General features: G+C 52.4%; 2 protein-coding genes across 4 annotated transcripts in view; one reads left to right on the top strand and one right to left on the bottom strand.

The window, feature by feature from the left end:
• SNAPC4 (small nuclear RNA activating complex polypeptide 4) overlaps positions 1–9,732 on the bottom strand; it is a 40,720-nt gene extending 30,988 nt beyond the window's left edge. Inside the window, exons 1-10 of one of the 2 annotated variants that reach the window (XM_073640107.1) lie at positions 9,637–9,732; positions 6,936–7,140; positions 5,683–5,717; positions 5,411–5,542; positions 5,197–5,322; positions 4,634–4,712; positions 3,453–3,534; positions 2,812–2,916; positions 1,251–1,323; positions 702–866 (exon numbers count right to left, since the gene is read on the bottom strand). In XM_073640107.1, the coding sequence (XP_073496208.1) occupies positions 702–866; positions 1,251–1,323; positions 2,812–2,916; positions 3,453–3,534; positions 4,634–4,712; positions 5,197–5,322; positions 5,411–5,542; positions 5,683–5,717; positions 6,936–7,077 (939 nt within the window). In that variant the 5' untranslated portion in view covers positions 7,078–7,140; positions 9,637–9,732. Of the gene's footprint in view, positions 1–701; positions 867–1,250; positions 1,324–2,811; positions 2,917–3,452; positions 3,535–4,633; positions 4,713–5,196; positions 5,323–5,410; positions 5,543–5,682; positions 5,718–6,935; positions 7,141–9,522; positions 9,542–9,636 lie in introns of those variants that run through there. The other variant, XM_073640108.1, reaches the window with a different exon arrangement.
• The window catches only part of ENDOG (endonuclease G), a 31,817-nt gene continuing 17,553 nt past the window's right edge, over positions 9,698–23,961 (top strand). Inside the window, exon 1 of one of the 2 annotated variants that reach the window (XM_073640114.1) lies at positions 9,698–9,787. The gene's annotated coding sequence lies outside the window, so the exon portion shown is untranslated. Of the gene's footprint in view, positions 9,802–23,961 lie in introns of both variants that reach the window. The other variant, XM_073640115.1, reaches the window with a different exon arrangement.

The raw sequence follows: 23,961 nt of genomic DNA, 5'->3' as shown, positions 1-23,961 counted from the left end.
ACCTGGTTTACACACAACAGTATCACTGTGCTTGATTGGCAGCAAACTCGCCTGACCTTAACCCCATAGAGAATCTATTATAGAGAATCTATGGGGTATTGTCAAGAGGAAGATGAGAGACCCCAGACCCAACAATGCAGACGAGCTGAAGGCTGCTATCAAAGCCTCCTGGGCTTCCATAACACCTCAGCAGCGTCACAGGCTGATCGCCTCCATGCCACATTGCCGCATTGATGCAGTAATTGATGCACAAGGAGCCCCGACCAAGTATTGAGGGCATTTACTGAACATACATTTCAGTAGGCCAACATTTCCGATTTTAAAAACATTTTTTCAAGCTGGTGTTATAAAGTATTCTAATTTACTGAGATAATGACTTTTGTGTTTTCATTGGCTGTAAGCCATAATCCTCAGCATTAACAGAAATACACACTTCAAATGGATCACTCTGTTTGTAATGACTCTATATAATATATGAGCTTCACTTTTTATATTGAAGAACTGAAATAAATTAACTTTTTGATATTCTAATTTAGTGAGATGCACCTGTATATATATGCCAGTTGGGCCAGGTATTATGATGCAAGCTCAAATCTATATACTGTGGGCACGTGAATCTGGCCTTCATCGCATTTATAGGAACGCAGACACCTGCTCTAGATGTTGGATTTATATCCGGATGTGAAGATAAAAACACTCACCCCGAGTTCCTCGGCTATTACTTCCCAGTTGACAAAGTTGTGTTCCTGTGCAATTTCTTGTAATTTTTTTATTTCCTCTTCTCTCCAGTTCTCCTTGTTGATGTGCGGGTGCAGATTGTTTTTCCACATCTTACTAATCCTATCCGCATTGTGGACGCCTTCAAACTGAGAAGAGATATGTTATGTCAGATCGTCACTACTGCGGAGCGGTAATAAGTAGCCCCCAGAAGAGACTGTAGCTCCACGCACCCAGTTATCAGATGGAGAGGTTTGTTCTACTGGATTACACAATTGTCCAGCAGAACAAAGTAAGTTCAGTGTGATCCATCACCAGCAGGAATATGAGGCATCCCCAGATGTATATTCCCATACAGCACCGATGAAGCCCCCTTCACAGTAGGTCTGCCCCCCTATCAGAGATCTGTTACATGTACCCATATAGCCAGGTGACTCCAGCATATACACATCTTTTCCTCTGACATAGGCATATAATAGGGTTTACCAATTACTAAGATGACATCTAAGGACAGAAGCTTCAGCCTCGCTTACATTGACATTAGAAATCTTCTCCCAGTCGTGATCGTCGGTTCTCTGCCCTAACAGCGTTTCCTCTGGAAGTTGGCTGAAAAAAAAAAAGAAGGAAAATAATTGTTTTTTTAATTCAATAGCAATTTGAGATGTGATCACTTAAAAAAAAAAAAAAAAAAAAAAAAAAATAAAAAATCTCAAAAGAAAAAAGGGTTTTGGAATCCATGTCTATGTCACAAAAACAGTGCCATGTAAGTAATTTGCAACGTTTGATCCTTCCTATCAACTAAGATCCGGCTTTGTACGGCCGCCTCGGCATCTCTGCACACCCGACGTCAGATCCGGAAAAATATACAACACAAACTTAAGGATTTTACGTCAGCAAGCACCACTCCTGCCCACAGGCTGTGGACAGAAATGCAGCTCTGTCATCTCTGCCTTAAGTTTTTCAAAAAGCAAAGTTGTGACTGACTACATATACTATATGGAAAAAAGTATGTGCCCCCCTCATCCCACCTACAGGAGCTTTTCTGGCCCCTATTCTACATCCATAGACATAATATAAAGTCATCCCCTCTGCAGATATAACGGCTCCCGCTCTTCTGGGAAGGATTTCTGCACGGTTTTGGAGGAGTCTGTGGGAATTTTTGCCCCTTCATCCAGAAGAGCATTTGTGGGGTCAGACCCTGATGTTGGGGGGAGGCCGGGCTCACAATCTCTGTTCTTGGATGGGGCCGAGGTCCGGGCTCTGTGTGGCCGCTCATGTTCTCCCCCCATGTCAGTATGGACCTTATGCACTGGAAGCAGTCATGGGGAACAGAAAAGGGATCTTCCCAAAACTGTTCCCACAAAGCTGGAAGCTACAATTGTCCACAATGTCTTGTGCTGAAGCATTAAGATTCACTGGGACAAAGAGACCGAGGCCGCCCCCTGGTAACAGCCCAGAGCATTATCCTCCTCCACCAAACTGTACAGCGGGTACAATGCAGTCAGGGGGTAACGTTCTCCTGGAATCACCAAACCCAGACTCCTCCATCAGACGCCGGATAGAGAAGTGTGATCCATCACTGTACAGAACATGTCTCCTCCAGAATCCAGTGGTGATGACTTTACACCACTCCATCCGACTCTCAGCATTGTGTTTGGTGATGTACGGCTACATGCAGCTGCTCGGCGATGAAGCTCCCGGCGGGGGCGCAGTGTTTGTGCTGATGTTATACCAGAGGAGGTTTGAACTCACAGGTGATGAGGGAAGATTCAGGAGGAAGAAATGTCATGAATGGACTTGTTACCCCGATGGCTCCTATTACAGGACCGCGCTGGTATCAGTGAGCTCTGCAACATCAGCTGTTCTGTCAGATGTTAGTAAAGGAAGACGGCATGGCGGGGGGCTGAATGAAAACCAAATTCAACAACTAATACTTTTTTTTTCATATTGTGCAGTCCCCTTGGAGCAGCTTCCAAAGAATAGTTGTATAATGATGAGCCAATCCGCATTCGGACAGTCATAACTTTTTGTATAAAATCTAAACAAATGTAGAGTTGAGTGACTCAAAATTTTTTAGCAAAATAAGGACCTTACTTGACAGCGCTGATCTGCTGCTCCACCTCTTGGATCTGCTTTGTAATCAATTTTTTGTCTGCCTCACATTTTGCAGCGTCACGCTTCTGCTGCAGATATTCCAGCCTGAAAGGAAACAGTTGTATAAAGTAATAAAATATGCTGCGAAAATCAGATTTGGATTCCCAAATTCTCAATCCTTCTGCTAACCAGAATCCAATAAGAGTAAATGGACATTATCATAAACACACGTATGTTCAGGCTTTGGAGACGATATGTGTCAGTGCATTAAGAAAAGAAAAATCATTTGTCTCTTAAATAAAATCCACAGAAAAGGTGATGACTGTATGATCGATGGCTGAACCACTGGGACCCCCATCGATCAACATCAATGAAGTCTTTGGATTGGAAAGGTAGTGAGCAAGCGCGAGCACCACTCCTATAGATAGTGAATGGACAGTGGTCGCACATGCCCATTACCCTTCCAAACATACCGGCAGCTTTGGAACCATTCTTGTGAACGGCGAGGGTCCCAGTGGTCAGACCCCCCATTAATCATACACCAATTGATCAAAGTGGTTTATGGGACAACCCTCTTTACATGGACAGGCAACGTGGGTCTGAAATTCCCACACCGGATGGGTAGATATGAAGGAACTTACTTGGATAATTTGGGCTGAAGGATCTTTTGCAAACTGTCACTCAAAACTGCTTTTCTTAACTCGTCAGGATCTGAAGGCCTCCCTGTATGGTGGGCAAAATATTAGATCAGGGTCCTGCATTAAACATAGAAATCTTACTGGCATTACTCTATTTCAGTTGGTGTGATACTCCACTTTCAGAAAGAACAGGATACACAGAAAGTAAAGAAATGTTGTGGCATAGTCCGGTGATTGACAGGTTGCTGGGCATGCATATATACACAGAGATCGTGCACTTCCAGCTAAGCGCCACACAAAAACAGTGCACAAGGATGCGATCCTAAGAAAAAGTGGTCCTTAATAAACCTGTCCCCGTCCCTCCAGACTAGAAAGCTAGTGATGGGTCATTCTGTGAACGACAGGATCTGGAACCCAATGAGAGTCATTTGCAGTTTCGCTGGGAAAAAAAAAACGATTGTGTTCGGCTGCTAATTGAACGGCATTGGAAATTGGTGATTTTACATGAAACATGAGCTCACACATACTTAATAGGGAACTGTTTTGGATCCCAAAAAGCCAGCTCTATATTGGTGAATGGAGTCGAATGATCCTGAACACACATACATACATATATCTATATCAGACTCCCCATCACTAGCAAACATGGGAAACTGGGATCGTCAAAGTTTGCGGAAAGTCCATTTTTCTCCCAGGAGTGGAACGGGGAGCCAGTCTAGTTCTAGTGAGGGGGGGAACCACAGGTGCCAGTAGAACTTCATGACCACAAAACTCCTAGATCATTCAGGGAATTGCATCCCGAGCAGTCCTCAGGCACCCCAGGGCACTTGTGCACCTCGGATTCTCAAACTACTAGTCCAATGGCTCCAATCCTGGGGGTCACCTGATGGAATGACCATATGAGCCACCCTACGTACACCCCGAATATTCCACTAAGTGTGCATTAGTACATTCGCCCCCACAATCTGCAGGCCGAGCCAAACCTGCTGGTAAGAACAGGTACTACAACTGATCTTAGCTAAAAGGCCGAGAAGTCACAGAGCAATACGTGGAGGCCACTGAAATGAATGGCCAACCATGTAATGCATGAGGCTCATAAAACTGTGGCCTCTAGGATGGAAGAAAACTGGAATCAGCCTCATCTAGGTCTCTATATTTCCATGTATTGGATATGGACAACTTACATTTGCTACTGGTTAATTCTTTAAAGGCTTTCACAATATGAGAAGATCTCGCCATCATCTCCAGATTAGCTGGAGGCCCCTGCAAATAAAAAGTAGAAGGAATTCTCAATATTTTTACCATGTTTGCTGAATTCAGACCTTTAATTTCACAGTGATGGGAAGTCGAGATCTGCTTAAAGGAGCACTCCGGAGAAGTGACAAACATTGAACCTGAGGAGGGGAAGCATGACACTGAACTGGCTCTTGTGTTCCTTATCTCCCTGTGCTCTGCTCTGTCTGGGATGACTAAAAGAGGACGCGAATATTTATATAGAGAAAATAAATATTTAGTTTTTAATTATTTTAATATTCAAATAGTCAGATGTATCAAAATATAACATTATTTAACAAATAATTTAAATTTGGTAAAGGAAAAATAAATAAATAAAAAAAAAATTGTAGGGCCAGAATTACTGTTCTTTATTTGTCCTGCTTCCCCCGTTAAAAATAATACAAAGCGACCAAAAAGTTGGAGGTGTCCCAAAATTGCTGGAAATTATTTTTTTAAATGCAAAATCCCTTACCACTCCAGTGACTTTATCTTTAAAATACGGCTTGTAGAAATGGCCAATGGACAGATTAGCGGGGTAAGGTTTTGTGCTTCCAACCCGCTGAGTTTTCCGTCCTGCAAGTTCCCAGAGCAATTCTTCCTGAAAATATCAGAATGGTGATAGTGACCATCTCCAACCTGCAGAACTACAGGGAGGTGGGCTGTAAAGGTCATCCCCTCCCCTGTACCTGCTGCACTTTATTCTGGGAGATAAGAAGTTGCACCTCCTGGAGCTTCTCCTGTATAACTGCCTGATACACCAGGTTCATCTGCAGACACATCTCCGCTCTGTGACCACCATCCTCCAAGACCAACTCATCCTGAAATTACAGAAAACATTAAAAAAAATGCAAAAAAACTAAGCGCAAATCATCATCATTAATAAGTAAAGTAAAAAAACACGGTAACATGTAAGCGAAACTTGCTAATCGGATAGGTCAGGTCCAAAATGCAAACTTACAGCTTCAAAGTCTTCATCCAAAGTATCAGAATAGTCTATAAAAAAAAAATTAAAAAAATTCAGTCGGATCACTTTATAAAACACCATCATTGATGCCCTGACACTTGCCACATGATTGCCCTGCATACTAATGAAGGACCCTATGTCTGCTATGTTAGCCCATTATAGAGCCCAGCTAGTGACCGGGCTATACAGGAGACTGGCGATTATACAATGGACTGCAAGACCAGAGTAATATATGGGAGATCAAGTGATGGCAGATTCAGGTTCCCTAAGGGGACTACTAAAAAATAAAAAATGTAATTTAGCCCCTTCCCCAAATATATGAGCTTAAAAAAAAATCACCCACTTTCCCAAAATGCAAATATCTGATAAAAAAAAAGAAACAAATTATTTAGTATTCGCCACATGCATAATTGTCCGAAGTGATAAAATAATAATTTATCCCATACGGTGAATGTCGAAAAGAAAAAAAATCAAAATGACAGAATCGCTGTTTTTGCTCACTTTCCCTTAAAAATGTTGTATGGATCCCAAAATTTTAATGAAAAAACTCCAGCTCGTATTGCAAATAACAGCGATGGTAAATCGTTATCGTCCAATAAAAAAAAAAGTTATAGCTCTCAGAATATGCCGACTGAAGGCAATAATTATTTTTTTTTATATATACATTTTTACTTTTAAATTAGTATAACAACAACAACAACAAAAAAAAAACCTTAGATAAGTTTGGTATCACCATGATCATACTGACCCGTGGAACAAAACATTTATCACCTATTCATGCCTTGGTGTCCCACCACTTTTAGGACGGTGGTGTAGTAAATACCCTCCGCTTCGTACAACAGTATAGCCGAGACAGAAAAAGTCATGAATAGCTGATAACTCTTAATGGCCGGAGTGCCCCTTTAACTTTGAAGAATAATTACCGCATATAATGATAGATATTTAAAAAAAAGTTATTATTTCTCAAAAAAAAGTCATAGAATGTGGAATAAAACGTCTTTTGTGAATATTACATAAAATAAAAATAAATAGAAAAAAGAAAAAATTTATAAAAAGGTAAATCTGCAATAAATGATCAGACAATTATATTCCTATACAAATACATTGAGGAACAAAGGGATTTGTTTTCCTTAAGCAAAATTTAGGAATTTATATAAAGTTTCTTTTAGTAACGGCACTTATTTCGTACCTATTTTATATACAACGAACACACATAAGGGAGACTAATAAGTATACGAGCCGCCTACCGTCGCCGGATTCATCGCTGCTGCTGCTGCCGGACACGATCACGTCGATGGAAGAAACGTCCGGACCCAAAGTTCTCTCCAGTGCTTCAATTTCCCTCTGGATCTGGTCTCTGGCTGCATTCAAGTCTCCGAGGACGGACATGGTGCTCAGCGAGCTGCAGGCTTCCTGCACAGTTACTGCTCCTGACACACAGACCTTTTTTCACTGCAAGGGAAGCAGAGATGCATTCTGGGTAATCGTATGCAAATTGCAGGAGACAAACGAGAGGTCTTGACAATGTGCGGCAGGAGGAGGGGCGGCCTGCAATCTGCATTCATTAGCATGAGTTACCCACAATGCACTGCCCTCCTGTCCCGCTCTGAAGCAAGGAAGCTCCAAGAATGAACTGATGAGGAGTCTGCACTAAACAATGCTGTATGGAGACTTATACAGCACACAGACCCCCATAGGGAACACATGAATTGGTGGTTGGGCAGATGCACTAACTCCTCATTCTGCGGATCGGTGCAGGTCCCAGGGGTCAGACCCCCACCATTCAATAAATTATCACCCACCCTATGGATACATGATAATTTGTTTTCACCAGAGAACCCCTCTAATGTAAAGGATATGGACCCATGTTCAGTCTTGGTGATCAGCACTCACTCAGGTGCTTTCTCCCCCCTTTGATATAGCGTGGTATAGAGGTCACTTCGGGTCTCAGTATTCAGACCCCAACAAGTGAAAAAGTTTCATTAAAGAGCAGATAAGGAATAACTCTTTATAGTCTATCTATAGGAAAGATCACTGGGGATCTGACCACCGCAATTAACGACCCTGAGAACCGGACCCTGTCTTGAATGGAGCGGAGGTAGGCAGAGATCCACCATTCTCAGCAGTCCCATAGACAATGAATGGAGCGGAGGTGAGTAGAGATCCACCATTCTCAGCAGTCCCATAGACAATGAATGGAGCGGAGGTGAGTAGAGATCCACTATTCTCAGCAGTCCCATAGACAATAAATGGAGCGGAGGTGGGCAGAGATCCACCATTCCCAGCAGTCCCATACACAATGAATGGAGCGGAGGTGGGCAGAAATCCACCATTCCCGGCAGTCCCATACACAATGAATGGAGCAGAGGTGGGCAGAGATCCACCATTCCCGGCAGTCCCATACACAATGAATGGAGAGGAGGTGGGCAGAGATCCACGATTCCGGCAGTCCCATACACAATGAATGGAGCGGAGGTTAGCAGAGATCCACCATTCTCAGCAGTCCCATACACAATGAATGGAGCAGAGGTGGGCAGAGATCCACCATTCCCGGCAGTCCCATACACAATGAATGGAGCGGAGGTAGGCAGAGATCCACCATTCTCAGCAGTCCCATACACAATGAATGGAGCGGAGGTGAGTAGAGATCCACCATTCTCAGCAGTCCCATAGACAATGAATGGAGCGGAGGTGAGTAGAGATCCACCATTCTCAGCAGTCCCATAGACAATGAATGGAACGGAGGTGAGTAGAGATCCACTATTCTCAGCAGTCCCATAGACAATAAATGGAGCGGAGGTGGGCAGAGATCCACCATTCCCGGCAGTCCCATACACAATGAATGGAGCGGAGGTGGGCAGAGATCCACCATTCCCGGCAGCCCCATACACAATGAATGGAGCGGAGGTGGGTAGAGATCCACCATTCCCGGCAGTCCCATACACAATGAATGGAGCGGAGGTGGGCAGAGATCCACCATTCCCGGCAGTCCCATACACAATGAATGGAGCGGAGGTGGGTAGAGATCCACCATTCCCGGCAGTCCCATACACAATGAATGGAGCGGAGGTGGGCAGAGATCCACTATTCCCGGCAGTCCCATACACAATGAATGGAGCGGAGGTGGGCAGAGATCCACCATTCCCGGCAGTCCCATACACAATGAATGGAGCGGAGGTGGGCAGAGATCCACCATTCCCGGCAGTCCCATACACAATGAATGGAGCGGAGGTGGGCAGAGATCCACCATTCCCGGCAGTCCCATACACAATGAATGGAGCGGAGGTGGGCAGAGATCCACCATTCCCGGCAGTCCCATACACAATGAATGGAGCGGAGGTGGGCAGAGATCCACCATTCCCGGCAGTCCCATACACACAGAGGTCGAGCGTGTGCTGCATTGCTCCATTAAAGACCCCCATACTCCAGGAGTCAGTAGATGCGGACTTCTTGTTGGTAATGGGCATAATTGTAGCAAACCCTCAGCTGTGACCAGCAGCAGCTCTGTACAGGTCTTATAGATGTTAACAAGAAGGTTCTGTTCTCATGGACAGTAAGCGGAGAGCCTGCAGATGGGCAGGAGGTGAAGCACAAGGGATAGTAGAAAGCTGCAAAACTTGTCATAAACTTTATTTCTATTAACCCCTCCTTGTCCGGGCGCTCACCATCAATCAGCGCCCCCTATAGGCTAATAACAGCGCAACACCCCTCCCCTAATGTACCTAATGCAGCGCTCACACACAGCACACCCCACACTGTACAGCAATATGTAGTATTAGGTGACCCCAATACTACAAAACTGTGTGCGACGCCCCCTGTAACCATGGACCGTACATGCTGAGCCATGAGGGTGACCCCAGCTGCTCCCTGACCCCCTACAGCACAGCGTCCACCAGCAGCGGCCAGACAGCAGACACCGCGACCACTACAAGTCCCACACTAACCGACCTTACTGCGCAGGCGCCGGTCTCCACAACACACGAATCGCCCATATTGCGCAGGTGCAGGATTCTACTCTGACTGACCTTACTGCGCAGGCGTCAGCCCCACCTTTTCCTTCTCTCCGGCGGCTTTGACAGACATCACTGCGCAGGCGCCGGTATGTGGGCCTGGGTATGCACAGTTTTGTTTACTAGGCTACAGTGTGTCCCCGCTCCTACTGACCCAGTGTACAACGTACCCTGTAACCCTGCCACTATGCACCAGGGCTCTGCCTGCTGGAGAAGCTCGAGCTGTTTTGAAAGTACAACTACCAATGAGTGGCTGGCAAAGTATGCTAGGAGTAGTAGTATTTGCAACAGTAGCAAACCTCCAAACAGGAGAGAGAACCATGTGTTACTCTAAGCTGTAGCCCCAACCTTGTCCAGTCCAGAAGCAGCGCCCCTAGTGATTGCCCAGTCCAGAAGCAGCGCCCCTAGTGATTGCCCAGTCCAGAAGCAGCGCCCCTAGTGACTGCCCAGTCCAGAAGCAGTGCCCCTAGTGACTGCCCAGTCCTGAAGCAGTGCCCCTAGTGATTGCCCAGTCCAGAAGCAGTGCCCCTAGTGATTGCCCAGTCCAGAAGCAGTGCCCCTAGTGATTGCCCAGTCCAGAAGCAGTGCCCCTAGTGACTGCCCAGTCCAGAAGCAGTGCCCCTAGTGACTGCCCAGTCCAGAAGCAGCGCCCCTAGTGACTGCCCAGTCCAGAAGCAGCGCCCCTAGTGACTGCCCAGTCCAGAAGCAGTGCCCCTAGTGACTGCCCAGTCCAGAAGCAGTGCCCCTAGTGACTGCCCAGTCCAGAAGCAGTGCCCCTAGTGACTGCCCAGTCCAGAAGCAGTGCCCCTAGTGACTGCCCAGTCCAGAAGCAGCGCCCCTAGTGACTGCCCAGTCCAGAAGCAGCGCCCCTAGTGACTGCCCAGTCCAGAAGCAGCGCCCCTAGTGACTGCCCAGTCCAGAAGCAGCGCCCCTAGTGACTGCCCAGTCCAGAAGCAGCGCCCCTAGTGACTGCCCAGTCCAGAAGCAGCGCCCCTAGTGACTGCCCAGTCCAGAAGCAGCGCCCCTAGTGACTGCCCAGTCCAGAAGCAGCGCCCCTAGTGACTGCCCAGTCCTGAAGCAGCGCCCCTAGTGACTGCCCAGTCCTGAAGCAGCGCCCCTAGTGATTGCCCAGTCCAGAAGCAGCGCCCCTAGTGACTGCCCAGTCCAGAAGCAGCGCCCCTAGTGACTGCCCAGTCCAGAAGCAGCGCCCCTAGTGATTGCCCAGTCCAGAAGCAGCGCCCCTAGTGATTGCCCAGTCCAGAAGCAGCGCCCCTAGTGATTGTCCAGTCCAGAAGCAGCGGCCCTAGTGATTGCCCAGTCCAGAAGCCGTGCCCCTAGTGATTGCCCAGTCCAGAAGCAGTGCCCCTAGTGATTTCCCAGTCCAGAAGCAGTGCCCCTAGTGATTTCCCAGTCCAGAAGCAGTGCCCCTAGTGATTTCCCAGTCCAAAAGCAGTGCCCTAGTGATTGCCCAGTCCAGAAGCAGTGCCCTAGTGATTGCCCAATCCAGAAGCAGTGCCCCTAGTGTTTGCCCAGTCCAGAAGCAGTGCCCCTAGTGTTTGCCCAGTCCAGAAGCAGCGCCCCTAGTGACTGCCCAGTCCAGAAGCAGCGCCCCTAGTGACTGCCCAGTCCAGAAGCAGCGCCCCTAGTGACTGCCCAGTCCAGAAGCAGCGCCCCTAGTGACTGCCCAGTCCAGAAGCAGCGCCCCTAGTGACTGCCCAGTCCTGAAGCAGCGCCCCTAGTGACTGCCCAGTCCTGAAGCAGCGCCCCTAGTGATTGCCCAGTCCAGAAGCAGCGCCCCTAGTGATTGTCCAGTCCAGAAGCAGCGGCCCTAGTGATTGCCCAGTCCAGAAGCCGTGCCCCTAGTGATTGCCCAGTCCAGAAGCAGTGCCCCTAGTGATTTCCCAGTCCAGAAGCAGTGCCCCTAGTGATTTCCCAGTCCAGAAGCAGTGCCCCTAGTGATTTCCCAGTCCAGAAGCAGTGCCCCTAGTGATTGCCCAGTCCAAAAGCAGTGCCCTAGTGATTGCCCAGTCCAGAAGCAGTGCCCTAGTGATTGCCCAATCCAGAAGCAGTGCCCATAGTGTTTGCCCAGTCCAGAAGCAGTGCCCCTAGTGTTTGCCCAGTCCAGAAGCAGCGCCCCTAGTGACTGCCCAGTCCAGAAGCAGCGCCCCTAGTGACTGCCCAGTCCAGAAGCAGCGCCCCTAGTGACTGCCCAGTCCAGAAGCAGCGCCCCTAGTGACTGCCCAGTCCAGAAGCAGCGCCCCTAGTGACTGCCCAGTCCTGAAGCAGCGCCCCTAGTGACTGCCCAGTCCTGAAGCAGCGCCCCTAGTGATTGCCCAGTCCAGAAGCAGCGCCCCTAGTGACTGCCCAGTCCAGAAGCAGCGCCCCTAGTGACTGCCCAGTCCAGAAGCAGCGCCCCTAGTGATTGCCCAGTCCAGAAGCAGCGCCCCTAGTGATTGCCCAGTCCAGAAGCAGCGCCCCTAGTGATTGTCCAGTCCAGAAGCAGCTGCCCTAGTGATTGCCCAGTCCAGAAGCCGTGCCCCTAGTGATTGCCCAGTCCAGAAGCAGTGCCCCTAGTGATTTCCCAGTCCAGAAGCAGTGCCCCTAGTGATTTCCCAGTCCAGAAGCAGTGCCCCTAGTGATTTCCCAGTCCAAAAACAGTGCCCTAGTGATTGCCCAGTCCAGAAGCAGTGCCCTAGTGATTGCCCAATCCAGAAGTAGTGCCCCTAGTGTTTGCCCAGTCCAGAAGCAGTGCCCCTAGTGTTTGCCCAGTCCAGAAGCAGTGCCCCTAGTGTTTGCCCAGTCCAGAAGCAGTGCCCTAGTGATTGCCCAGTCCAGAAGCAGTGCCCCTAGTGACTGCCCAGTCCAGAAGCAGTGCCCCTAGTGACTGCCCAGTCCAGAAGCAGTGCCCCTAGTGATTGCCCAGTCCTGAAGCAGTGCCCCTAGTGATTGCCCAGTCCTGAAGCTGTGCCCCTAGTGACTGCCCAGTCCAGAAGCAGTGCCCCTAGTGACTGCCCAGTCCAGAAGCAGTGCCCCAGTGACTGCCCAGTCCAGAAGTAGTGCCCCTAGTGATTGCCCATTCCAGAAGCAGTGCCCCTAGTGATTGCCCATTCCAGAAGCAGTGCCCCTAGTGACTGCCCAGTCCAGAAGCAGTGCCCCTAGTGATTGCCCAGTCCAGAAGCAGTGCCCCTAGTGATTGCCCTGTCCAGAAGTAGTGCCCTTGTGATTGCCCAGTCCAGAAGCAGTGCCCCTAGTGATTGCCCAGTCCAGAAGTAGTGCCCTAGTAATTGCCCAGTCCAGAAGCAGTGCCCCCAGTGATTGCCCAGTCCAGAAGCAGTGCTCTTGTGATTTCCCTGTCCAGAAGTAGTGCCCTAGTGATTACCCAGTCCAGAAGCAGTGCCCCTAGTGATTGCCCTGTCCAGAAGTAGTGCCCTTGTGATTGCCCAGTCCAGAAGCAGTGCCCCTAGTGATTTCCCAGTCCAGAAGCAGTGCCCTAGTGATTTCCCAGTCCAGAAGCAGTGCCCTAGTGATTGCCCAGTCCAGAAGCAGTGCCCCTAGTGATTGCCCAGTCCAAAAGCAGTGCCCTAGTGATTGCCCAGTCCAGAAGTAGTGCCCTAGTGATTGCCCAATTCAGAAGTAGTGCCCCTAGTGTTTGCCCAGTCCAGAAGCAGTGCCCCTAGTGATTGCCCAGTCCAGAAGCAGTGCCCCTAGTGATTGCCCAGTCCAGAAGCAGTGCCCCTAGTGATTGCCCAGTCCAGAAGCAGTGCCCCTAGTGAATGCCCAGTCCAGAAGCAGTGCCCCTAGTGACTGCCCAGTCCAGAAGCAGTGCCCCTAGTGACTGCCCAGTCCAGAAGCAGTGCCCCTAGTGACTGCCCAGTCCAGAAGCAGTGCCCCTAGTGACTGCCCAGTCCAGAAGCAGTGCCCCTAGTGATTGCCCAGTCCAGAAGCAGTGCCCCTAGTGACTGCCCTGTCCAGAAGCAGTGCCCCTAGTGATTGCCCAGTCCAGAAGCAGTGCCCTAGTGATTGCCCAGTCCAGAAGCAGTGCCCTAGTGAGTGCCCAGTCCAGAAGCAGTGCCCCTAATGATTGCCCAGTCCCGAAGCAGTGCCTTAGTAATTGCCCAGTCCCGAAGCAGTGCCCCTAGTGATTGCCCAGTCCAGAAGCAGTGCCCCTAATGATTGCCCAGTCCCGAAGCAGTGCCTTAGTAATTGCCCAGTCCCGAAGCAGTGCCCCTAGTGATTGCCCAGTCCAGAAGCAGTGCCCCTAGTGATTGCCCAGTCCAGAAGCAGTGCCCTAGTCATTGCCCAGTCCAGAAGCAGTGCCCTAGTCATTGCCCAGTCCAGAAGCAGTGCCCCTAGTGATTGCGCAGTCCAGAAGCCGCGCCCCTAGTGATTGCCCAGTCCAGAAGCCGTGCCCTAGTGATTGCCCAGTCCAGAAGCCGTGCCCCTAGTGATTGCCCAGTCCAAAAGCAGTGCCCTAGTGATTGCCCAGTCCAGAAGCAGTGCCCTAGTGATTGCCCAATCCAGAGTAGTGCCCCTAGTGTTTGCCCAGTCCAGAAGCAGTGCCCCTAGTGACTGCCCAGTCCAGAAGCAGTGCCCCTAGTGACTGCCCAGTCCAGAAGCTGTGCCCCTAGTGACTGCCCAGTCCAGAAGCTGTGCCCCTAGTGACTGTCCAGTCCAGAAGCTGTGCCCCTAGTGATTGCCCAGTCCTGAAGCTGTGCCCCTAGTGATTGCACAGTCCAGAAGCAGTGCCCCTAGTGATTGCCCAGTCCAGAAGCAGTGCCCCTAGTGACTGCCCAGTCCAGAAGCAGTGCCCCAGTGACTGCCCAGTCCAGAAGCAGTGCCCCTAGTGATTGCCCAGTCCAGAAGCAGTGCCCCTAGTGATTGCCCAGTCCAGAAGCAGTGCCCCTAGTGACTGCCCAGTCCAGAAGCAGTGCCCCTAGTGATTGCCCTGTCCAGAAGCAGTGCCCTTGTGATTGCCCAGTCCAGAAGTAGTGCCCTAGTGATTGCCCAGTCCAGAAGCAGTGCCCCCAGTGATTGCCCAGTCCAGAAGCAGTGCTCTTGTGATTTCCCTGTCCAGAAGTAGTGCCCTAGTGATTGCCCAGTCTAGAAGCAGTGCCCCTAGTGATTGCCCTGTCCAGAAGTAGTGCCCTTGTGATTGCCCAGTCCAGAAGCAGTGCCCCTAGTGATTTCCCAGTCCAGAAGCAGTGCTCTTGTGATTTCCCTGTCCAGAAGCAGTGCCCTAGTGATTGCCCAGTCCAGAAGCAGTGCCCCTAGTGATTGCCCAGTCCAAAAGCAGTGCCCTAGTGATTGCCCAGTCCAGAAATAGTGCCCTAGTGATTGCCCAATTCAGAAGTAGTGCCCCTAGTGTTTGCCCAGTCCAGAAGCAGTGCCCTAGTGTTTGCCCAGTCCAGAAGCAGTGCCCCTAGTGACTGCCCAGTCCAGAAGCAGTGCCCCTAGTGACTGCCCAGTCCAGAAGCTGTGCCCCTAGTGACTGCCCAGTCCAGAAGCTGTGCCCCTAGTGACTGTCCAGTCCAGAAGCTGTGCCCCTAGTGATTGCCCAGTCCTGAAGCTGTGCCCCTAGTGATTGCACAGTCCAGAAGCAGTGCCCCTAGTGATTGCCCAGTCCAGAAGCAGTGCCCCTAGTGACTGCCCAGTCCAGAAGCAGTGCCCCAGTGACTGCCCAGTCCAGAAGCAGTGCCCCTAGTGATTGCCCAGTCCAGAAGCAGTGCCCATAGTGATTGCCCAGTCCAGAAGCAGTGCCCCTAGTGACTGCCCAGTCCAGAAGCAGTGCCCCTAGTGATTGCCCTGTCCAGAAGCAGTGCCCTTGTGATTGCCCAGTCCAGAAGTAGTGCCCTAGTGATTGCCCAGTCCAGAAGCAGTGCCCCCAGTGATTGCCCAGTCCAGAAGCAGTGCTCTTGTGATTTCCCTGTCCAGAAGTAGTGCCCTAGTGATTGCCCAGTCCAGAAGCAGTGCCCCTAGTGATTGCCCTGTCCAGAAGTAGTGCCCTTGTGATTGCCCAGTCCAGAAGCAGTGCCCCTAGTGATTTCCCAGTCCAGAAGCAGTGCTCTTGTGATTTCCCTGTCCAGAAGCAGTGCCCTAGTGATTGCCCAGTCCAGAAGCAGTGCCCCTAGTGATTGCCCAGTCCAAAAGCAGTGCCCTAGTGATTGCCCAGTCCAGAAATAGTGCCCTAGTGATTGCCCAATTCAGAAGTAGTGCCCCTAGTGTTTGCCCAGTCCAGAAGCAGTGCCCTAGTGATTGCCCAGTCCAGAAGCAGTGCCCCTAGTGACTGCCCAGTCCAGAAGCAGTGCCCCTAATGATTGCCCAGTCCAGAAGCAGTGCCTTAGTGATTGCCCAGTCCCGAAGCAGTGCCCCTAGTGATTGCCCAGTCCCGAAGCAGTGCCCCTAGTGATTGCCCAGTCCAGAAGCAGTGCCCCTAGTCATTGCCCAGTCCAGAAGCAGTGCCCTAGTCATTGCCCAGTCCAGAAGCAGTGCCCCTAGTGATTGCCCAGTCCAGAAGCAGTGCCCCTAGTGATTGCCCAGTCCAGAAGCAGTGCCCTTAGTGATTGCCCAGTCCAGAAGCAGTGCCCCTAGTGACTGCGCAGTCCAGAATTAGTGCCCCCAGTGACTGCCCAGTCCAGAATTAGTGCCCCCAGTGACTGCCCAGTCCAGAAGTAGTGCCCCCAGTGACTGCCCAGTCCAGAAGTAGTGCTCGCAGTGACTGCCCAGTCCAGAAGTAGTGCCCCCAGTGATTGCCCAGTCCAGAAGTAGTGCCCCTAGTGACTGCGCAGTCCAGAAGCAGTGACCCTAGTGACTGCCCAGTCCAGAAGTAGTGACCTAGTGATTGCCCAGTCCAGAAGCAGTGCCCTAGTGATTGCCCAGTCCAGAAGCAGTGCCCCTAGTGATTGCCCAGTCCAGAAGCAGTGCCCCTAGTGATTGCCCAGTCCAGAAGCAGTGACCCTAGTGACTGCCCAGTGCAGAAGTAGTGCCCTAGTGATTGCCTTGTCCAGAAGTAGTGCCATAGTGATTGCCCAGTCCAGAAGCAGTGCCCCTAGTGATTGCCCAGTCCAGAAGCAGTGCCCTAGTGATTACCCAGTCCAGAAGCAGTGCCCCTAGTGATTGCCCAGTCCAGAAGCAGTGCCCCCAGTGATTACCCAGTCCAGAAGCAGTGCCCCTAGTGACTGCGGAGTCCAGAAGCAGTGCCCCTAGTGTTTGCCCAGTCCAGAAGCAGTGCCCTAGTGATTGCCCAGTCCAGAAGCAGTGCCCCTAGTGACTGCCCAGTCCAGAAGCAGTGCCCCTAGTGACTGCCCAGTCCAGAAGCAGTGCCCCTAGTGATTGCCCAGTCCTGAAGCAGTGCCCCTAGTGATTGCCCAGTCCTGAAGCTGTGCCCCTAGTGACTGCCCAGTCCAGAAGCAGTGCCCCTAGTGACTGCCCAGTCCAGAAGCAGTGCCCCAGTGACTGCCCAGTCCAGAAGTAGTGCCCCTAGTGATTGCCCATTCCAGAAGCAGTGCCCCTAGTGATTGCCCATTCCAGAAGCAGTGCCCCTAGTGACTGCCCAGTCCAGAAGCAGTGCCCCTAGTGATTGCCCAGTCCAGAAGCAGTGCCCCTAGTGATTGCCCTGTCCAGAAGTAGTGCCCTTGTGATTGCCCAGTCCAGAAGCAGTGCCCCTAGTGATTGCCCAGTCCAGAAGTAGTGCCCTAGTAATTGCCCAGTCCAGAAGCAGTGCCCCCAGTGATTGCCCAGTCCAGAAGCAGTGCTCTTGTGATTTCCCTGTCCAGAAGTAGTGCCCTAGTGATTACCCAGTCCAGAAGCAGTGCCCCTAGTGATTGCCCTGTCCAGAAGTAGTGCCCTTGTGATTGCCCAGTCCAGAAGCAGTGCCCCTAGTGATTTCCCAGTCCAGAAGCAGTGCCCTAGTGATTTCCCAGTCCAGAAGCAGTGCCCTAGTGATTGCCCAGTCCAGAAGCAGTGCCCCTAGTGATTGCCCAGTCCAAAAGCAGTGCCCTAGTGATTGCCCAGTCCAGAAGTAGTGCCCTAGTGATTGCCCAATTCAGAAGTAGTGCCCCTAGTGTTTGCCCAGTCCAGAAGCAGTGCCCCTAGTGATTGCCCAGTCCAGAAGCAGTGCCCCTAGTGATTGCCCAGTCCAGAAGCAGTGCCCCTAGTGATTGCCCAGTCCAGAAGCAGTGCCCCTAGTGAATGCCCAGTCCAGAAGCAGTGCCCCTAGTGACTGCCCAGTCCAGAAGCAGTGCCCCTAGTGACTGCCCAGTCCAGAAGCAGTGCCCCTAGTGACTGCCCAGTCCAGAAGCAGTGCCCCTAGTGACTGCCCAGTCCAGAAGCAGTGCCCCTAGTGACTGCCCAGTCCAGAAGCAGTGCCCCTAGTGATTGCCCAGTCCAGAAGCAGTGCCCCTAGTGACTGCCCTGTCCAGAAGCAGTGCCCCTAGTGATTGCCCAGTCCAGAAGCAGTGCCCTAGTGATTGCCCAGTCCAGAAGCAGTGCCCTAGTGAGTGCCCAGTCCAGAAGCAGTGCCCCTAATGATTGCCCAGTCCCGAAGCAGTGCCTTAGTAATTGCCCAGTCCCGAAGCAGTGCCCCTAGTGATTGCCCAGTCCAGAAGCAGTGCCCCTAATGATTGCCCAGTCCCGAAGCAGTGCCTTAGTAATTGCCCAGTCCCGAAGCAGTGCCCCTAGTGATTGCCCAGTCCAGAAGCAGTGCCCCTAGTGATTGCCCAGTCCAGAAGCAGTGCCCTAGTCATTGCCCAGTCCAGAAGCAGTGCCCTAGTCATTGCCCAGTCCAGAAGCAGTGCCCCTAGTGATTGCGCAGTCCAGAAGCCGCGCCCCTAGTGATTGCCCAGTCCAGAAGCCGTGCCCTAGTGATTGCCCAGTCCAGAAGCCGTGCCCCTAGTGATTGCCCAGTCCAAAAGCAGTGCCCTAGTGATTGCCCAGTCCAGAAGCAGTGCCCTAGTGATTGCACAATCCAGAGTAGTGCCCCTAGTGTTTGCCCAGTCCAGAAGCAGTGCCCCTAGTGACTGCCCAGTCCAGAAGCTGTGCCCCTAGTGACTGTCCAGTCCAGAAGCTGTGCCCCTAGTGATTGCCCAGTCCTGAAGCTGTGCCCCTAGTGATTGCACAGTCCAGAAGCAGTGCCCCTAGTGATTGCCCAGTCCAGAAGCAGTGCCCCTAGTGACTGCCCAGTCCAGAAGCAGTGCCCCAGTGACTGCCCAGTCCAGAAGCAGTGCCCCTAGTGATTGCCCAGTCCAGAAGCAGTGCCCCTAGTGATTGCCCAGTCCAGAAGCAGTGCCCCTAGTGACTGCCCAGTCCAGAAGCAGTGCCCCTAGTGATTGCCCTGTCCAGAAGCAGTGCCCTTGTGATTGCCCAGTCCAGAAGTAGTGCCCTAGTGATTGCCCAGTCCAGAAGCAGTGCCCCCAGTGATTGCCCAGTCCAGAAGCAGTGCTCTTGTGATTTCCCTGTCCAGAAGTAGTGCCCTAGTGATTGCCCAGTCCAGAAGCAGTGCCCCTAGTGATTGCCCTGTCCAGAAGTAGTGCCCTTGTGATTGCCCAGTCCAGAAACAGTGCCCCTAGTGATTTCCCAGTCCAGAAGCAGTGCTCTTGTGATTTCCCTGTCCAGAAGCAGTGCCCTAGTGATTGCCCAGTCCAGAAGCAGTGCCCCTAGTGATTGCCCAGTCCAAAAGCATTGCCCTAGTGATTGCCCAGTCCAGAAATAGTGCCCTAGTGATTGCCCAATTCAGAAGTAGTGCCCCTAGTGTTTGCCCAGTCCAGAAGCAGTGCCCTAGTGTTTGCCCAGTCCAGAAGCAGTGCCCCTAGTGACTGCCCAGTCCAGAAGCAGTGCCCCTAGTGACTGCCCAGTCCAGAAGCTGTGCCCCTAGTGACTGCCCAGTCCAGAAGCTGTGCCCCTAGTGACTGCCCAGTCCAGAAGCTGTGCCCCTAGTGACTGTCCAGTCCAGAAGCTGTGCCCCTAGTGATTGCCCAGTCCTGAAGCTGTGCCCCTAGTGATTGCACAGTCCAGAAGCAGTGCCCCTAGTGATTGCCCAGTCCAGAAGCAGTGCCCCTAGTGACTGCCCAGTCCAGAAGCAGTGCCCCAGTGACTGCCCAGTCCAGAAGCAGTGCCCCTAGTGATTGCCCAGTCCAGAAGCAGTGCCCCTAGTGATTGCCCAGTCCAGAAGCAGTGCCCCTAGTGACTGCCCAGTCCAGAAGCAGTGCCCCTAGTGATTGCCCAGTCCAGAAGCAGTGCCCTTGTGATTGCCCAGTCCAGAAGTAGTGCCCTAGTGATTGCCCAGTCCAGAAGCAGTGCCCCCAGTGATTGCCCAGTCCAGAAGCAGTGCTCTTGTGATTTCCCTGTCCAGAAGTAGTGCCCTAGTGATTGCCCAGTCCAGAAGCAGTGCCCCTAGTGATTGCCCTGTCCAGAAGTAGTGCCCTTGTGATTGCCCAGTCCAGAAGCAGTGCCCCAAGTGATTTCCCAGTCCAGAAGCAGTGCTCTTGTGATTTCCCTGTCCAGAAGCAGTGCCCTAGTGATTGCCCAGTCCAGAAGCAGTGCCCTAGTGATTGCCCAGTCCAGAAATAGTGCCCTAGTGATTGCCCAATTCAGAAGTAGTGCCCCTAGTGTTTGCCCAGTCCAGAAGCAGTGCCCTAGTGATTGCCCAGTCCAGAAGCAGTGCCCCTAGTGACTGCCCAGTCCAGAAGCAGTGCCCCTAATGATTGCCCAGTCCAGAAGCAGTGCCTTAGTGATTGCCCAGTCCCGAAGCAGTGCCCCTAGTGATTGCCCAGTCCCGAAGCAGTGCCCCTAGTGATTGCCCAGTCCAGAAGCAGTGCCCCTAGTCATTGCCCAGTCCAGAAGCAGTGCCCTAGTCATTGCCCAGTCCAGAAGCAGTGCCCCTAGTGATTGCCCAGTCCAGAAGCAGTGCCCCTAGTGATTGCCCAGTCCAGAAGCAGTGCCCTTAGTGATTGCCCAGTCCAGAAGCAGTGCCCCTAGTGACTGCGCAGTCCAGAATTAGTGCCCCCAGTGACTGCCCAGTCCAGAATTAGTGCCCCCAGTGACTGCCCAGTCCAGAAGTAGTGCCCCCAGTGACTGCCCAGTCCAGAAGTAGTGCTCGCAGTGACTGCCCAGTCCAGAAGTAGTGCCCCCAGTGATTGCCCAGTCCAGAAGTAGTGCCCCTAGTGACTGCGCAGTCCAGAAGCAGTGACCCTAGTGACTGCCCAGTCCAGAAGTAGTGACCTAGTGATTGCCCAGTCCAGAAGCAGTGCCCTAGTGATTGCCCAGTCCAGAAGCAGTGCCCCTAGTGATTGCCCAGTCCAGAAGCAGTGCCCCTAGTGATTGCCCAGTCCAGAAGCAGTGACCCTAGTGACTGCCCAGTGCAGAAGTAGTGCCCTAGTGATTGCCTTGTCCAGAAGTAGTGCCATAGTGATTGCCCAGTCCAGAAGCAGTGCCCCTAGTGATTGCCCAGTCCAGAAGCAGTGCCCTAGTGATTACCCAGTCCAGAAGCAGTGCCCCTAGTGATTGCCCAGTCCAGAAGCAGTGCCCCCAGTGATTACCCAGTCCAGAAGCAGTGCCCCTAGTGACTGCGGAGTCCAGAAGCAGTGCCCCTAGTGACTGCCCAGTCCAGAAGTAGTGTCCTAGTGATTGCCCTGTCCAGAAGTAGTGCCCCTAGTGATTGCCCAGTCCAGAAGCAGTGCCCCTAGTGATTGCCCAGTCCAGAAGCAGTGCCCCTAGTGATTGCCCAGTCCAGAAGCAGTGCCCCTAGTGATTGCCCAGTGCAGAAGCAGTGCCCTAGTGATTGCCTAGTCCAGAAGCAGTGCCCTAGTGATTGCCTAGTCCAGAAGCAGTGCCCCTAGTGATTGCCCAGTCCAGAAGCAGTGCCCCTAGTGATTGCCCAGTCCAGAAGCAGTGCCCCTAGTGACTGCCCAGTCCAGAAGCAGTGCCCTAGTGACTGCCCAGTGCAGAAGCAGTGCCCCTAGTGACTGCCCAGTCCAGAAGCAGTGCCCCTAGTGACTGCCCAGTCCAGAAGCAGTGCCCCTAGTGACTGCCCAGTCCAGAAGCTGTGCCCCTAGTGACTGCCCAGTCCAGAAGCTGTGCCCCTAGTGACTGCCCAGTCCAGAAGCTGTGCCCCTAGTGACTGCCCAGTCCAGAAGCTGTGCCCCTAGTGACTGCCCAGTCCAGAAGCTGTGCCCCTAGTGACTGCCCAGTCCAGAAGCAGTGCCCCTAGTGATTGCCCAGTCCAGAAGCAGTGCCCCTAGTGACTGCCCAGTCCAGAAGCAGTGACCCTAGTGACTGCCCAGTCCAGAAGCAGTGACCCTAGTGACTGCCCAGTCCAGAAGCAGTGACCCTAGTGACTGCCCAGTCCAGAAGCAGTGACCCTAGTGACTGCCCAGTCCAGAAGCAGTGACCCTAGTGACTGCCCAGTCCAGAAGCAGTGACCCTAGTGACTGCCCAGTCCAGAAGCTGCGCCCCTAGTGACTGCCCAGTCCAGAAGCTGCGCCCCTAGTGACTGCCCAGTCCAGAAGCTGCGCCCCTAGTGACTGCCCAGTCCAGAAGCAGCGCCCCTAGTGACTGCCCAGTCCAGAAGCAGCGCCCCTAGTGACTGCCCAGTCCAGAAGCAGCGCCCCTAGTGACTGCCCAGTCCAGAAGCAGCGCCCCTAGTGACTGCCCAGTCCAGAAGCAGCGCCCCTAGTGACTGCCCAGTCCAGAAGCAGCGCCCCTAGTGACTGCCCAGTCCAGAAGCAGCGCCCCTAGTGACTGCCCAGTCCAGAAGCAGCGCCCCTAGTGACTGCCCAGTCCAGAAGCAGCGCCCCTAGTGACTGCCCAGTCCAGAAGCCGCGCCTCTAGTGACTGCCCAGTCCAGAAGCCGCGCCCCTAGTGATTGCCCAGTCCAGAAGTCGCGCCCCTAGTGATTTCCCTGTCCAGAAGCCGTGCCCTAGTGATTGCCCAGTCCAGAAGCAGTGCCCCTAGTGATTGCCCAGTCCAAAAGCAGTGCCCTAGTGATTGCCCAGTCCAGAAGCAGTGCCCTAGTGATTGCCCAATCCAGAAGCAGTGCCCCTAGTGTTTGCCCAGTCCAGAAGCTGTGCCCCTAGTGATTGCCCAGTCCAGAAGCTGTGCCCCTAGTGACTGCCCAGTCCAGAAGCTGTGCCCCTAGTGATTGCCCAGTCCTGAAGCTGTGCCCCTAGTGATTGCCCAGTCCAGAAGCTGTGCCCCTAGTGATTGCCCAGTCCAGAAGCAGTGCCCCTAGTGACTGCCAAGTCCAGAAGCAGTGCCCCTAGTGACTGCCCAGTCCAGAAGCAGTGCCCCTAGTGATTGCCCAGTCCAGAAGCAGTGCCCCTAGTGATTGCCCAGTCCAGAAGCAGTGCCCCTAGTGACTGCCCAGTCCAGAAGCAGTGCCCTTAGTGATTGCCCAGTCCAGAAGCAGTGCCCCTAGTGATTGCCCTGTCCAGAAGTAGTGCCCTTGTGATTGCCCAGTCCAGAAGCAGTGACCCTAGTGATTGCCCAGTCCAGAAGCAGTGCCCTAGTGATTGCCCAGTCCAGAAGCAGTGCCCCCAGTGATTGCCCAGTCCAGAAGCAGTGCCCCCAGTGATTTCCCTGTCCAGAAGTAGTGCCCTAGTGATTGCCCAGTCCAGAAGCAGTGCCCCTAGTGATTGCCCTGTCCAGAAGTAGTGCCCTTGTGATTGCCCAGTCCAGAAGCAATGCCCCTAGTGATTTCCCAGTCCAGAAGCAGTGCTCTTGTGATTTCCCTGTCCAGAAGCAGTGCCCTAGTGATTGCCCAGTCCAGAAGCAGTGCCCCTAGTGATTGCCCAGTCCAAAAGCAGTGCCCTAGTGATTGCCCAGTCCTGAAGTAGTGCCCTAGTGATTGCCCAATTCAGAAGTAGTGCCCCTAGTGTTTGCCCAGTCCAGAAGCAGTGCCCTAATGATTGCCCAGTCCAGAAGCAGTGCCCCTAGTGACTGCCCAGTCCAGAAGCAGTGCCCCTAATGATTGCCCAGTCCAGAAGCAGTGCCTTAGTGATTGCCCAGTCCCGAAGCAGTGCCCCCAGTGATTGCCCAGTCCAGAAGCAGTGCCCCTAGTGATTGCCCAGTCCAGAAGCAGTGCCCTAGTCATTGCCCAGTCCAGAAGCAGTGCCCTAGTCATTGCCCAGTCCAGAAGCAGTGCCCCTAGTGATTGCCCAGTCCAGAAACAGTGCCCCCAGTGATTGCCCAGTCCAGAAGTAGTGCCCCTAGTGACTGCGCAGTCCAGAAGCAGTGACCCTAGTGACTGCCCAGTTCAGAAGTAGTGACCTAG

This window comes from Phyllobates terribilis, unplaced genomic scaffold, assembly GCF_046119375.1.
Source record: "Phyllobates terribilis strain yellow unplaced genomic scaffold, ASM4611937v1 Scaffold_7__3_contigs__length_470593459, whole genome shotgun sequence".
Lineage (NCBI taxonomy): Eukaryota > Metazoa > Chordata > Amphibia > Anura > Dendrobatidae > Phyllobates > Phyllobates terribilis.
This window is presented reverse-complemented; position numbering and strand designations above follow the sequence as displayed.